Source organism: Gymnoscopelus braueri (genome assembly GCF_963280865.1).
Source record: "Gymnoscopelus braueri genome assembly, chromosome: 14".
Classification (NCBI taxonomy): Eukaryota; Metazoa; Chordata; class Actinopteri; order Myctophiformes; family Myctophidae; genus Gymnoscopelus; species Gymnoscopelus braueri.
This window is the reverse complement of record NC_137619.1, coordinates 45,652,422-45,665,919: the sequence shown is the minus strand read 5'-3', so window position 1 is coordinate 45,665,919 and position 13,498 is coordinate 45,652,422. Positions and strand designations below refer to the sequence as shown.

Below are 13,498 nucleotides of genomic sequence, written 5' to 3'. Positions count from 1 at the left end.
TCTAAAAAATCTGTAGTTCTCAAACTATTTCGCCAAGTACCCCCAAAATGACATGTGTTTGGCAACGGATCCCCCCCCCCCAATCTGAAAATGTTTTGTGCCAGAGACCCCCAGAAGAGAAGATTTGTGTTAAAAAAAAAATGGATTCAAAATTGTTTCAAATCAGATTTTCTAAAATGTTCAGAAATAGCAGATGTACAAGCACACGGATGCTTTCCCGGTTTAAATAGGGAGGTAGGGGAGGGAGAGAGAGAGAGAGGGAGGGAGCGCGGCCGCAAACTTGCCGTGCTCCTCGGCATCATCCGCATCCATGGAGAAAAATCCTTGAAAACGGCAACGATATCATGACCTCGAGTGACTCATCTTTTGTGATGTGGAGGTTTTGGGCCAATATTGCGGAGACAGAAGCAGAGACTCTGGGTTTCTTTCTCTACCGAGGACTGATTGAGATGAAGAGACACAGAGGAGGGTACGAGAGAGGAACATCTGCCCTAGATGCCAGTGGTGCACAGTAACTAATATGTAATATTCAGTTGAGGTTTTTGTAACTTTCGCTCCATATTTTTTATTTCAAACACACATACTGTATTGTACTTTTCACTCCTCTACATTTCTAGGAAAGGAACCGAAATACTGAAAATAAGTGGATCTATACAAGGTCAAACGGAGGCTGGTTATCTCTCAGCCAATCAGACTCTCAGCCGACAGATCCATTCCCCCGGCTATGGGATCCCTTCTGCTATGTCGGCACTCATGCGTCTTGAGGCAGAGAGAGAGGCAGTGCCAAAGCATGTTTATGTTGCAGCACTGCCTATTTCTCACCTCAGCTGTTTTCAGATACATATTTTAGTGTACTGTTTAAGTTTAAAACGAGAACCACCTGTCTTCTTCTGACAAGAAGAACAACATCCTTTATACAGACATTTGACATAGGACCTTCTCCCTGGTCCTTTTTCTGACCACTCACAAACAGGTTTTTAAGCCTTTCGCACACAATGGATCTGCCTCCTTCACACATTTTCACACAATTTACTTGAACCCTTACCTATAAAACTGTACCTTTACACAAGCTCATATTATGACATCTTTGTTTAACATCTTATTATCTTCAAAATAAGACCACACGTGTATTCAACCTATGAATGATTTAAACAAAAAGAGATGATTTAAAAGAACATGATATTTTCCTTCAGCCTGCTAGGTGACAAAAGAATTGGCCCGGTGACTTGTTTTGGTTCACGCCTAAAGATGAACTCCTGCTCTAGGACAAAAGCCAGGATACTTAAAGTGTTGATCAACACATCAATAGCAGAAACATCAGACAACCCAATGAATATCTCCCGGCTCCACTGTGTCTCTCTCCCTTCAAATATAAGAATAATTAGAATAATTAGAATGAGCTTGTACATTTAATTGTTTAGTCTTCATAGTACATATATACATGTTTTATAAACACATCCAGGACCCGATTACACAACACCGTCCAGCCGTCATCCTCAATTCTATTCAGAACTATTTTACAAGATTGCTCTAAATTCCTTCAGAAGGTGAGGTGAAGGAATAACTGACTGCTAAATTCTGTTCATAGTCTTCATTGTACATCACAGCATCTTCATTTATTTGACAAACATCTTGTGTTCTGTAGAATTACAAGGTCTTTAGAAATATCTCCCTCACCCACTTCACACCTGCACTGCAACATTCCTTTTGTCTTTGTTGTGAATGATCACTTAGCTGTCTTTAGAAAATGACACCAAGTGTCTTCCATGTGATTACATTAAATTGCCAGAAACCCAGTAAACCAACACATTGCAAGCTGCATCTTGACTTTAAATGTTTATTACAAACAAGTCAAAAGACAGTCTACATAACTATATCAGTCATCATATTGCACACTACCACCTAATGACTTTGGTCGTTATAACAAGATAAATATAAGGAATATTTGAAAACTAAACTACTAAATAGTATTCTGTTTTGTGCACTAACTGGTGGCACCTCCAGACATCAACTTACTGTGATTTTATCATTAATACCTTGAAAATTCTTCATACAAGAAAAAGGAGGGGGGAATCAAGAATAAACCAAGAAGGGTTTATTTGTCACTCACTTAGTACAATAAGTGAAATATTGATGGGACATGTTCAGCAAGGACAGTGATAACACAACAATGCAATATAACAACTAGGTGTAATGAAGTTAAACATTTCATGATGACAGGTATGGTATCTAAAGCAGCAAGGAATATACAAGAAGTCAGAAGGCATAAAGCAATGTGTACTAACTGGCTTCAACACCATACCGTATATATATATATTTAATTACATTATTTATACCATAAATATTTTCTAGATGTCCCAACATGTGCTCCACCCTCCCTCCTCCCCCAGACATGCTCCATCCATGCAACCTTCTAGAAACTGTTGACTTTCTGTTACAAGAGAACCAAGAGCATCCATTTGTGGATGAATGGATTTGTAATCAGTTATTCTTTATTATATTATAAAGAGTTATTATATTATTATAAAATATATGAATATGAGACCCTGTATTTATAAATGCAAATATTATTAAATGCATGCACAGTACACAGACAATCAGTATCTTCAGACTTCAACGATGTTGTATTCACTCATTAATGAATATATGAGTGAATATTAAATAATTCTCTTATCTGAGTCGGTCTATACAATGTTCTGCTTATTGACCCTTGTGTCATGGTGAGAGGTCAGGGTGTGTCAAGGTGCAACAGCTGACCAAATTATATGTTTTATTGTCAAAGTTCACATTTGTGAATGTAATGTGATGAATTAAGTTACATTACATAAATAGAACTTTCACTCAAACTATCTCTTATATGTAAAATATACATCTAATTTCACCTTTTTCTGTAACGGTCATCACTGCTAACCATTTCTCATGTCCTGCTTTCATTTACATTTGCCTTTCATTCAAGCAGAGCCATTAAGATAGATAGGCCATTCAAGTTCCTATTTTACACGATTGCTCCAAATTCCTTACGAACAATACAACCTGGTGTGGTGAAGGAATAACTGCCTGCTATATTCTGTTCAATATTCTTTATTGTACATCACAGTGTCTTCATTTAGTTTCCAAACTTCTTGTGATCTCTAGAATGACAAGGTCTTTAGAAATATCTCCCTCACCCACTTCACACCTGCACTGCAACATTCCTTTTGTCTCCTGAATGATCGCTTAGCTGTCTTTAGAAAAGGACCTATATCCATGCAAATGTGGTCATTGATTACAATTAGATGAATTTGGCGTGTGAACAACTGACAAGAATAATTTGACCCCAAATAACAGGCTTTTGTGGAATAACATGGTCATATTTTGTTTCCAGAAGAACATTTTGGAATGTTACAGTTACACACGTCAAGTCAATTCATCCACAATATTATTGATGCATCTTGATGCTCTTGGTTCTCTTGTAACAGAAAGTCAACAGTTTCTAGAAGGTTGCATGGATGGAGCATGTCTGGGGAACGAAGGAGGGGTGGAGCACATGTAAGGGGATGTAGAAGTATGTTAGGTTGTGATTGGTGGAGACTTGGTTGTAATTGTTCTCTTTGTCCAATCATTCAAAGCAGTTACTGGCTCCACCCCCAGGCTCTCTAGTATAACAAGAGTTTGTAGTTGTAATGTATCCACGACTCCTCCAGGATATCAATCAATTCTGATCAGATCTGACTGTGGACTCCAGAATTCAGTTGAAGATGAACTCTCTCAACCCAACCAGGGACAGTTCTGCTGAACAGGAGGGACCCAAAGAAAATGGTATGTTACTTTCTCTACCTCCTTTCTAGTTTTAATTTCCCTGCTCTGTCGTACAAATGTTGTATTACTTTACTTTTCAAGTTTTAAATTAAGCAGTCTCACTACTTGTCTCAATCTTATACTTTTGTCTTAAACTTAACTTGTGTTTCATTTTAATTCGACCTGTAGCTTTGCTGTAGATTATTTCTGCTCTTCATTGCTGCTTTGCCTCCTTTGTTATATATATATATATATATATATATATATATATTTTTTTTTTTTAAAATTATATAGCAGTAATATATATATATATATTACCATGGTTGGCTAGTGGTTAACTCCCAATTTTCTAGGGAACAACTTTATGTAATTAAGTTGTACATTTGTACTCTATTCCCATCTCTCAACCATATTTCCTTTGTATTTGTGCAACCCAGTGTTGAATCATCAGACTGGCTTCCCTGTGCTACCAGCAGTGAATGAACAAAGAAGCGTGGCTAAACCAAAACAACACTGCTGTGATCAGTGTGGACAACACTTCAGTTGCATGTCCAAACTTAAAATACATCAGAGAATTCACACTGGAGAGAAACCCTATGGATGTGATGAGTGTGGACACCACTTCTCTCTACTGAAAAAACACGCATGCATCGTGAAAAAAAAACACGCATGCATCGTGACATTTATTTATTTTTGGTGGATTTGAAGTTTTTCTGTCTTTTATATATATATATATATATATATATATAATATATATATATATATATATATATATTGTACTTTGCAATTTGTACTTTTGAATACTTTCGTATTCTTTGAAAGCATGTGCTTTTGAATACTTTTAAGTACTCTATTCTTTTGAATTTTTGAAAAAAAAATCTAAAATGAATAATTTTTTATTTCTTTAACAATAAATCTTCTCTTCTGAGACGGTCCCTGGCACAAAACATTTTCAGATAGGGGTCCAAATACATATCTCTGCTGTTCGGCCGGAACCAGCTAAATCCAAAATGGTAATTGTTCAGGAAATGAAAAACAAAATATCAATTTTTCAGAAAATGAAGAAAACCTTATATTTTTAAAACAAAGCAATACTGCCTCATCAAACTTGGTATTGTGACTTTATATATTATCAGATACTTGCATGTGTCATTATATTATCACCCCTTTACCCAAATCCAGTGCAAGTGGAGTTAGGAGGTTTTGTCCATCATTGATAAGAACAGCTGGCAATGGATCTCAAAGCTCACAACACATCACAACGCATTGTGAGCTTGGAGATCAGCTATTTATGGTGAGCGCCATCCTCATATACTATAGATCAAGCTGAATTCTGTACTTAAACAATCTACAACGTAACTAAAATTTTATTTTAACATGCATTGTAAACAACCATGCATCTAACTGTTACCACTGTTGTTCTTCTACAGTTGAGTGCAACAAACAATTCTGCCTCAATACTCAATCATGTATTTAACAAAAGCGATCATGGCACACCAACAATAAATAAATGGCATATAAATACAAAATACATTCATGAAAAATAGAATCTGTCAAATCTGTAGCCTACTGCACTAACAATAACAACCACATTTGAATTTACCTATCATATACCTATCAACATTTTATTATCACACTGTTGTGTGTTGTGTGTTGCGTGTGTGTTGTGGGTGTTTCTTAGTGCTTTAGATTGTCATAAAAGCTGTGAAAGTCTTTTGGCATGATCTCCTTGAGCTCTTGGAGATGTTTGAAACAAACTCCTGCACACACTCATTCTCTGTCCATTAACATTTAAAAAGAAAACACGAGCAGATGACCTTTGTGAAGACACCCTTTTCCTCTTTACTGGGGTGACATCTATCAAACCTTGCACATACATTCTCTTCTCTTCCCAGTTTATGTTCTCCCAAAAGCATTGAAAAATCTTCTCCCTGTCTGCCTCATACAGAGCAGAGCTTCTCGAGAGCCTGAGAGGAGAGGGGAGTTGTTTGTTTTTGACGGACAGTTTGAGGGTCCAATGGAGTTAGGAGTTTTCGTCAGAGGCGCTTTTTAATACTTTTCATATGTTATTATTAAAAAAAAAATTACGCAGATGTAGAGGGGGTTCAATAGCGTTGATTTATGAAAAAAAAACTAAAAACTGAAAATGGAGTTAGCTGGTCCCGGCTGGACACTGACGATATACATTTGGGGGTCCCTGACACAACAATGTTTGAGAACCCCTGATCCAGATGAGTGAGATAATACATACTGTAATGTAATGTGGCGTTATTGTCGTACCAGCCTTCCGGCGGCGAAATGAATCAAATCTGGAGCCGCAAGGGGGATGGAGGGGGAAGAGAGAGAGCTGTCTGTCTGGAATACCTCAACTCACACCTCTCTCTCTCTCTCTCTCTCTCTCTCTCTCACACGCTCGCTCGCTGCGGCGCTCACTCACCGCCAGACTCAGCCTGACAACCTCGACACTGAGGACAGCAGAAATGAAAATTGTCTCAATGGAAAAACCTGGTGGAGTCACGGAGAGGGCCGTGAAGCTGATCGAGTCCTTTTGTCGTGAGTGTGTGTGTGTGTGTGTGTGTGTGTGTGTGTGTGTGTGTGGGGGGGGGGGGGGGTTGGTTGAGGACGACAGTCGGAGGGGGGGGGGTCTTTAGAGGACATACAGAGAAAGGGACGAGGCGACAGAGGGAAAGAGAGAGAAGGAGAGAGTGAGAGAGAGAGAGGCAGCGGCGATGAGGTTTTCAGCGCTCGCGCACGCACACACAAAAAAAAGAAGCCAGACGTCTGACAAACTTCAAAGCGTGTTTTTTGCCCTCGGCAGAGCTGATGGGTTTGTCCTCGTTTAGCCCTGGCCAGGGCCAAGCTGCATGGATCACACTGCTCAGTGTACCTGCATGCATAAAGCTCTGTCTATCTCCAGACCAAAAACACTGTTCCAGTATACCTGCATGCATACAGCTCTGTCTATCTCCAAACCAACAAGACATGACTCAGTCATGTATACCAGCTTGCTTTCTTTTTTCTCTGTGTGTGTGTGTGTGTGTGTGTGTGTGTGTGTGTGTGTGTGTGTGTGTGTGTGTGTGTGTGTGTGTGTGTGTGTGTGTTTGTCGTGTATGCGCCGTGTATGCACAACTTGTTTTCATAGGCGTGTCTAGTACCATAGCTTGGGAGGAGTATGGGAAAGTATCCCCATTGGCTTAAAGGACAGCCAATGATTGAAAACATGTTGCGAATATGTCGAACACATGGATGACTAGTAGGTCAGTCTCTTGTTAGACCAGCTTGCAAGCTGGTAAAAACACGGTTCAGTATACCTGCCTGTAATACAGCTCTGTGTCTCCAAACCAAAAACAACCACCTCACCCACCCCCATCCACTCACTTCCGTAGAGAGTACCGGCAATAGGATCTATGCACAGCAGCTATATTGGAAAGAAAGTGGGCCTCTTCCTTACTTCCTTCACAAGTGTTACCAACAACGCTAATTGAGGCTCTGTCCCATTCTGGTCAAAACAAAGAGTCAGGGTGCTGATATGTTGGCTCACTGGAAACACTCTGCTACACCAGTGGGTCTTAAAGTGTGGTCCAGGTACCCTCAGGGTTCCTTGAGGTGGTTACAAAATGGCCCCTTACGGGTGTGTAACTCTGAGAGTGTAAAAATGGAAGCAAATGGACCCTTACGGGTCCATTTGGTTCCATTTGTACACTCTCAGAGTTATGGGGGCTCCTTGAAATTAAAATGTTTTGAGAACCACTGTGCTACACAAATGGAACAGAGCCTTAATTAGTATAATAGGTAACACCTGTGAAGGAAGTAAGGCAGAGGCCCAATTTCTTTCCAATATGGCTGCTGTGCATAGAGCCTATGCACCTCCGTATTTTGGGCGTGACATTATAGGCGGCGTTTTTCAACATCCTTTGCAAGTAAAAAAATATATATATATACAAATCACAGCTCTATACAAGCAACGCCCATAGCTCATATAGCGCTGTTATGAGTTTCTAGATCTGAGATTGTTCATCTATCAAAAAAGTTGTGTTTATGTTTTCTTATAAGTTAAAATGTTCTCAGTCTTTCAAATTGATTAGAAAATGTTGCAACTTTTTTGACAGAATATCTGTTTTCATCTGAGTTCAGGGTTGTTGTTTTTTTTCTCCAAAGTCTGAGTTTGTGGTGAGCTAAGTTACAGGTCAAGCCGTGCGGTACAATATATACTGTAAACCTGGCGTCTGTTGAAAGAGAGCTCGTTCGTTCTTTTTGAAAAGTACAGCTTGAGTGTGTTTACAAGCCAGGGCACTTGAGGGTATATCAACACTACCGGGGAAGAAGCACATATAGTTGAATTGTGACCCGCATTGTCAACAGTGTTTATTTCACCAGGTTTTCCATCTCCTCCCTCTTAATCCTGACATTAGACTACTAGATTAGTAATACTTTATTTATTTATAATAATTTAGTATTGGTAGTACCGAAGGGCAAAAAAGTTTTTTCAAGACAAAGCACATAAAAACAGTGCTTGAACGTAATTAAAATCCTACAGTAAAATTATTATAAACATAGCACCGGACGAGCGGGGAATAAACTTGGTGTTTAGTCATTCTTTTAATGGACGGTGAGTCAGATACTCCATAGTTCAGAGTTTAGACTAAACTCGACTCCCCCATGTTAACAGACCTGCAGTTTTCTGGGAGTTTGTTCCATAGAAGTGGTGCATGAAAACAGAACAAGTGCCGGTTTATAAAGCACTTACTGTAATTGTTTAGGGGCCTAAATAATATTTCTGATATTGTGCTAAGGTCGCGGATACAAGCGGCCGAAATGAGTTTTCTCAGACGGGTGGCTGGCATCTCCCTTAGAGATAGGGTGAGAAGTTCAGTCACCCGAGAGAGACTCGGAGTAGAGCCGCTGCTCCTTTGCTTGGAAAGGAGCCAGCTTAGGTGGTTCGGGCATCTAGTACGGATGCCTCCCGAGCGTTTCCCTAGGGAGGTCCTCGCTGCATGTCCCACTGGGAAGAGACCCCGGGGCAGACCGAGGACCCGATGGGGGGATTTACATCTCCACACTGGCCTGGGAACGCCTCGGGATCCCCCAGGAGGAAGTGGCTAATGTTGCTCAGGAGAGGGAATGTTGGAGCTCTCTGCTGGAACTGTTGCCCCGACTCCCGACTACACGACTCCGGATAAGCGGTTGAAGATGGATGGATGGATATTGTGCGACATCATGAACCATCCCCAGACTTCTCAGGTCGTCTTTCTGAACCCAGAGTCAGAACTAAATTAACCCATTAAGACCTCAGGCCGATTCTACAAATGCCTTCTAAATCAGTGGTTCTCAAAATTTTCCGTGCCAAGGACACCCAAATTGATATAGGTTATATTTGGCCGCGGAGCCCCCCTCCCCCCCCCCCCCCCATCTGAACATGTTTTGTTGCAGGGACCAACAAGAAGAGAATATTTTTGTTAATAAAAATATTTAAAAAAAATCAAAAATAGCAGATGTACAAGCTCGCAGCGCGGCACGAAGTGACGCACTGTGAGCTTGTACATCTGCTATTTTTGAGAACCACTGCTCTAAACCGCTTCTTCTCAATTCTAAGAGTTTTCTGAAAAACTCATGTTGCTGTAGGCCTATATATAGTTCGAAGATGTAGTATTTTGTCCTCAATCATTGGACAGACAGGGAGCCATGCCGTGTAAAGACCTGAGTAATAGAGTTATACAGTATGATCCTCTTTCTTTGGTGTCCGTAAGGGAAGCAGAAGTTCTGAATCAACTGCAGCTGTCAGATCGATTTTGTAGCAAGATCTTTATAAGACACTGCTACCGTAGTTGAGTATACTGAAGCTGAATGCATGGAGGACAAGGTTTTTTTTCTTCCAAATCCTGCAGAGACATAAGTAGGCCTACTTTAATCCACAATATATTCTTAAGGTGACACCGTGACAGTAGTCTGACTTTGTCATTTCAGGTCTGAGTCCATGGCTACACCACCAAGGTTTCTGGCTGCGTGTTGTGTTTTTTTTTAACATGACAGACGATTGAAGCTGCAGCTTCTGACTTTTAAAAGGATCCCTCGTTAATAAGCCAGATATGCCTTAATGCAGGGGTCTTCAACAGGGGGTCCGGGACCCCTAGGGGGTCCTCAGGGTTACTACAGGGGGGCCGCCATATCTGTGTGTGATTTTCTTTACCGTAACCACTTGAACCCTAGCATCCCTTTTCTGAGGAGAACGTTAGCCAAAAATAGCCAATCTACAAGCTTACAACGCCTCGCGCTGCGAGGCGTTGTAAGCTTGTAGATCGGCTATTTTTGGCAAAGAGGTTTAGGTGTAGAGGGAAAAAAAGAGTAGACCAAGTTAAAAAATTTTTTTTAATCTGAAACACAATTTTATACAATATACAGGGGGTCCCTGCTTCAGCTCTCTCTCAGCTAGGGGGTCCTTGGCCTGAAAACATTGAAGACCCCTGCCTTAATGCATTATAATTAAAAACACCTTCAATATTTTTGTTATTTTAGAAACAGTTCATCTTTTACTGAAGGGGGACAACGCCCGTCACAAGTTGAGGATGTCATGTTTTTAGCATGTCCTAATAAAAAAACAACTTAATACTTCCTACGGTTAATATGAACAATAAACACATTTTGAAATATGTTTTATTAGCATATGCATTCCATAGGACTGCACCACACACATGGACAAATGACATCATCAACCTGCGACGGGTGTTGTCCCCCTTCAGTAAAAGATGAACTATTTCTATTGAAATAAATTTATTTAATGTGTTTTTAATTTATAGAGGGCAATTCTAATGTATTAAGGCACTAGTGAGGAGCCCCCACCGTAAGGACTTAGCACCCGCTGTCCTACTCCTCTCGTTCAACATTCCTCGCAGCTGCTTATATTTTTGAAAGTCTTTGAAAAATATCGAAAATGTTTGGAACATTTAAATCTTCTTTTCTGGGGGGTCCCTGGCACAAACTCTTTACATGTCATGTCACCCAAAAAAAAAAGAGACAAAATGCTACTGTATACGGTCCCACAGCATCCTAAGGACCTGTCAATCACTCATCCGTCTCGACATATGGTGGTGTCAAATGGTTATCATTTATAATTCAGGCATTCGGCAGATAAGACGCTCTTATCCACGGCCACTCAACACGTGTAAGAGCAGAACAATCAGAGTAAGCATGAACTCTTGTTGTTAGCTCACTCCCACGCAAACACGCACACACACACAGTGTGTGCAAACAAATAAACACACAGACAGACAAGTAGCAGGCGAGCCGGTTCACCCAGGCTACTAATCCACAAGAAGACGGCAGCTTTATTGTCTGTCTGTCTGTCTGTCTGTCTGTCTGTCTGTCTGTCTGTCTGTCTGTCTGTCTGTCTGTCTGTCTGTCTGTCTGTCTGTCTGTCTGTCCGTCTGTCCGTCTGTGCAGGCAGCAGTTAACCCATTAAGACCGGGAAGGCGTCTGTGTCATTTTTAGATTTCTTTGGCTTTTCAAAAACAGTAGATCTACAAGCTCATAGCGTGGCACTTATAGATCTGCTATTTTTTTTTTACATGAATATTTGTGCAAATCTTTGAATATACATATTTTTCAAACATTTGTAAAAGATTTTGTTCCAGGGACGTCCCAGAAGCAAAGATTTTAGTTAAAAATGTTCGCTTTAAAAATATATTTACTCAAAGATTTGCACACATTTTCACGATTTTTCTAAATAGCAGATCTACAATACATCTACAAGATCTACAATACATCTACAGATCTACAAAAATAGCAGATCTACAAGCTCATAGCGCGGCACTCGGTGCCACGCTATGAGCTTGTAGATCTGCTATTTTTTTGAATAGCCAAAGAAATCCAAAAATGACACAGATGCGTTCGCCGGGTCTTAATTAGTTGTGGAAGCATTTGAAGCCAAACCACAACAAGAGCCTGCATATGTCAAAGAGTGAAACATGCAGGGAGGAGAGCAGCGTGTTACTTTACTTTACAAAAGTATTGGCATCAAAATGTACACACAGCAAGCAGCAATGTAAAGTAAGCAGCTCTTACTAATCTCTCAAGAACATATTCTGCTCTGCGTTTGAATCTGTCGGTAGCCGTGTTGACAACCCGTGCACATTGGCTACAAGTGGGCGTGCCATCAGATCAGGAAGCAGGCCGCGCTTTACCCAATCAAATGTAGTGGGCGGGATTTACGTGTGTGCCGTTCGTTCCCCACTGGAAACAAACCGAAACTCATTTAACAATAGCGTCCTCGAAGCCGACAAAACCACGGAAAGTTAGTAACATTTTAAACTGCTCTTTCATCATAGAAACAAGTGGGCTTATAACCAAAACGATCCATGTTCTTTGGGAGAAATGGTGTTAGTGTTCCGTGGAGAAATTGTGGGAATGAAAACATAGTCGCACCACCGGAAGTGAAAGGCTGAAGGCAGACCAAAACCCCGGTTTCCCTGAGCACGGGTCGTCCGTTCAGCTCCGCCCAGAGCCAAATGAATGAGTAAAAAACAGCAGAGGGCGCTGTTTTTCCTTTTTATTTGGCGATGGGTTCCCAGATTGGCAGCTTACTAAATACCTCTGACATGTAGTAGAGTAGAAGTTTAATGTATGAAAACAATGTAAAACATGTACATTAAAGTACATGTACCTCAAAATCGTACTTAAGTCAATATTCTTACGTTACTTTTCCACCACTGGAGGAGAGAACAGTAAGAGGAAACGGGCCTTTTCATTCAGTCATGACAACCTTTTGGTCTCGTATGCAGAACCCTTTGAAGCCTCTGACTGTGTTCACATACATATTTCCCTCTATGTGACCGTCTGCGGTGTGTGTGTGCGTGCGTGTGTGTGTGTGCATGTTACTCTCTCTCTGACCCTGTGTGCAACATGATCTGCATGACTGGAGCTAATGGTTAGACTAACAGATGCCCATATAAGGAGAGAGGAAAGGAGAACATGAGAGAGAGGGAAATATGGGATGAATGAGGAGAGGAGAAGGAGAGAATAGGAGGAGGAGAGGAGAAGGAGAGGAGAGGGAGAGAGGAGAGGAGAGGAGAGGAGAGGAGAGGAGAGGAGAGGAGAGGAGAGGAGAAGGAGAGAATAGGAGGAGAATATGAGGAGGAGAGGGAGAGGGAGAGGGAGAGGGAGAGGGAGAAGGAGAGATCAGAATCACACACACACCTGTTTAATGCACAGGAGCCTGTCATTGGTCTGCTGGATGTGCCGATCCATCGACGGTAATGCGTTCATCTTGATGACTCTACCGGGTCGCCATTAAGCTCCTGTTACTCTGCAAACAACAAGAGAGAGAGAAACACAGCATGAGGGCCTCGGTTACAAACAGGAGAGACGCCTGAGAAGTTTGTAGCCGGTGGGGGAGAGTTCAGAATGCGGGCTTTAACCCGCTGACAGCTCTGTGACATTGACATGACACCCTCCAGGAGGAGATCAACGTGTTCGTGTGCCTCCTCCTCCTCCTCCTCCTCCTCCTCGAGGAGGAGGCGGTACGTGCCTTCGAGCGGCGTTCCGTTGGCACGGAATGTTCCTCTTTGCGGTTCACAGTTATTCCATTGACAAAACCCAAAACAACAACGTTACAATTTTTTGGGGGGTTTTGCTTCGCGTACATATATATACGTCATCTCCGTCGGGGTGGAAACCTCATATGTCCCAAACTGTTGCTTTTCAGGATTCAAATTCAAAAACGTCAAAA

At 41.2% G+C, this 13,498-nt stretch overlaps 1 protein-coding gene across 1 annotated transcript in view; it reads right to left on the bottom strand.

Moving 5' to 3' along the window:
* LOC308100915 (zinc finger MIZ domain-containing protein 1-like) overlaps positions 1–13,498 on the bottom strand; it is a 308,008-nt gene that overhangs the window by 120,160 nt on the left and 174,350 nt on the right. Inside the window, 1 exon segment of the mRNA XM_080450101.1 lies at positions 12,967–13,075. Within this exon segment, the coding sequence (XP_080306227.1) occupies positions 12,967–13,035 (69 nt within the window). The 5' untranslated portion in view covers positions 13,036–13,075.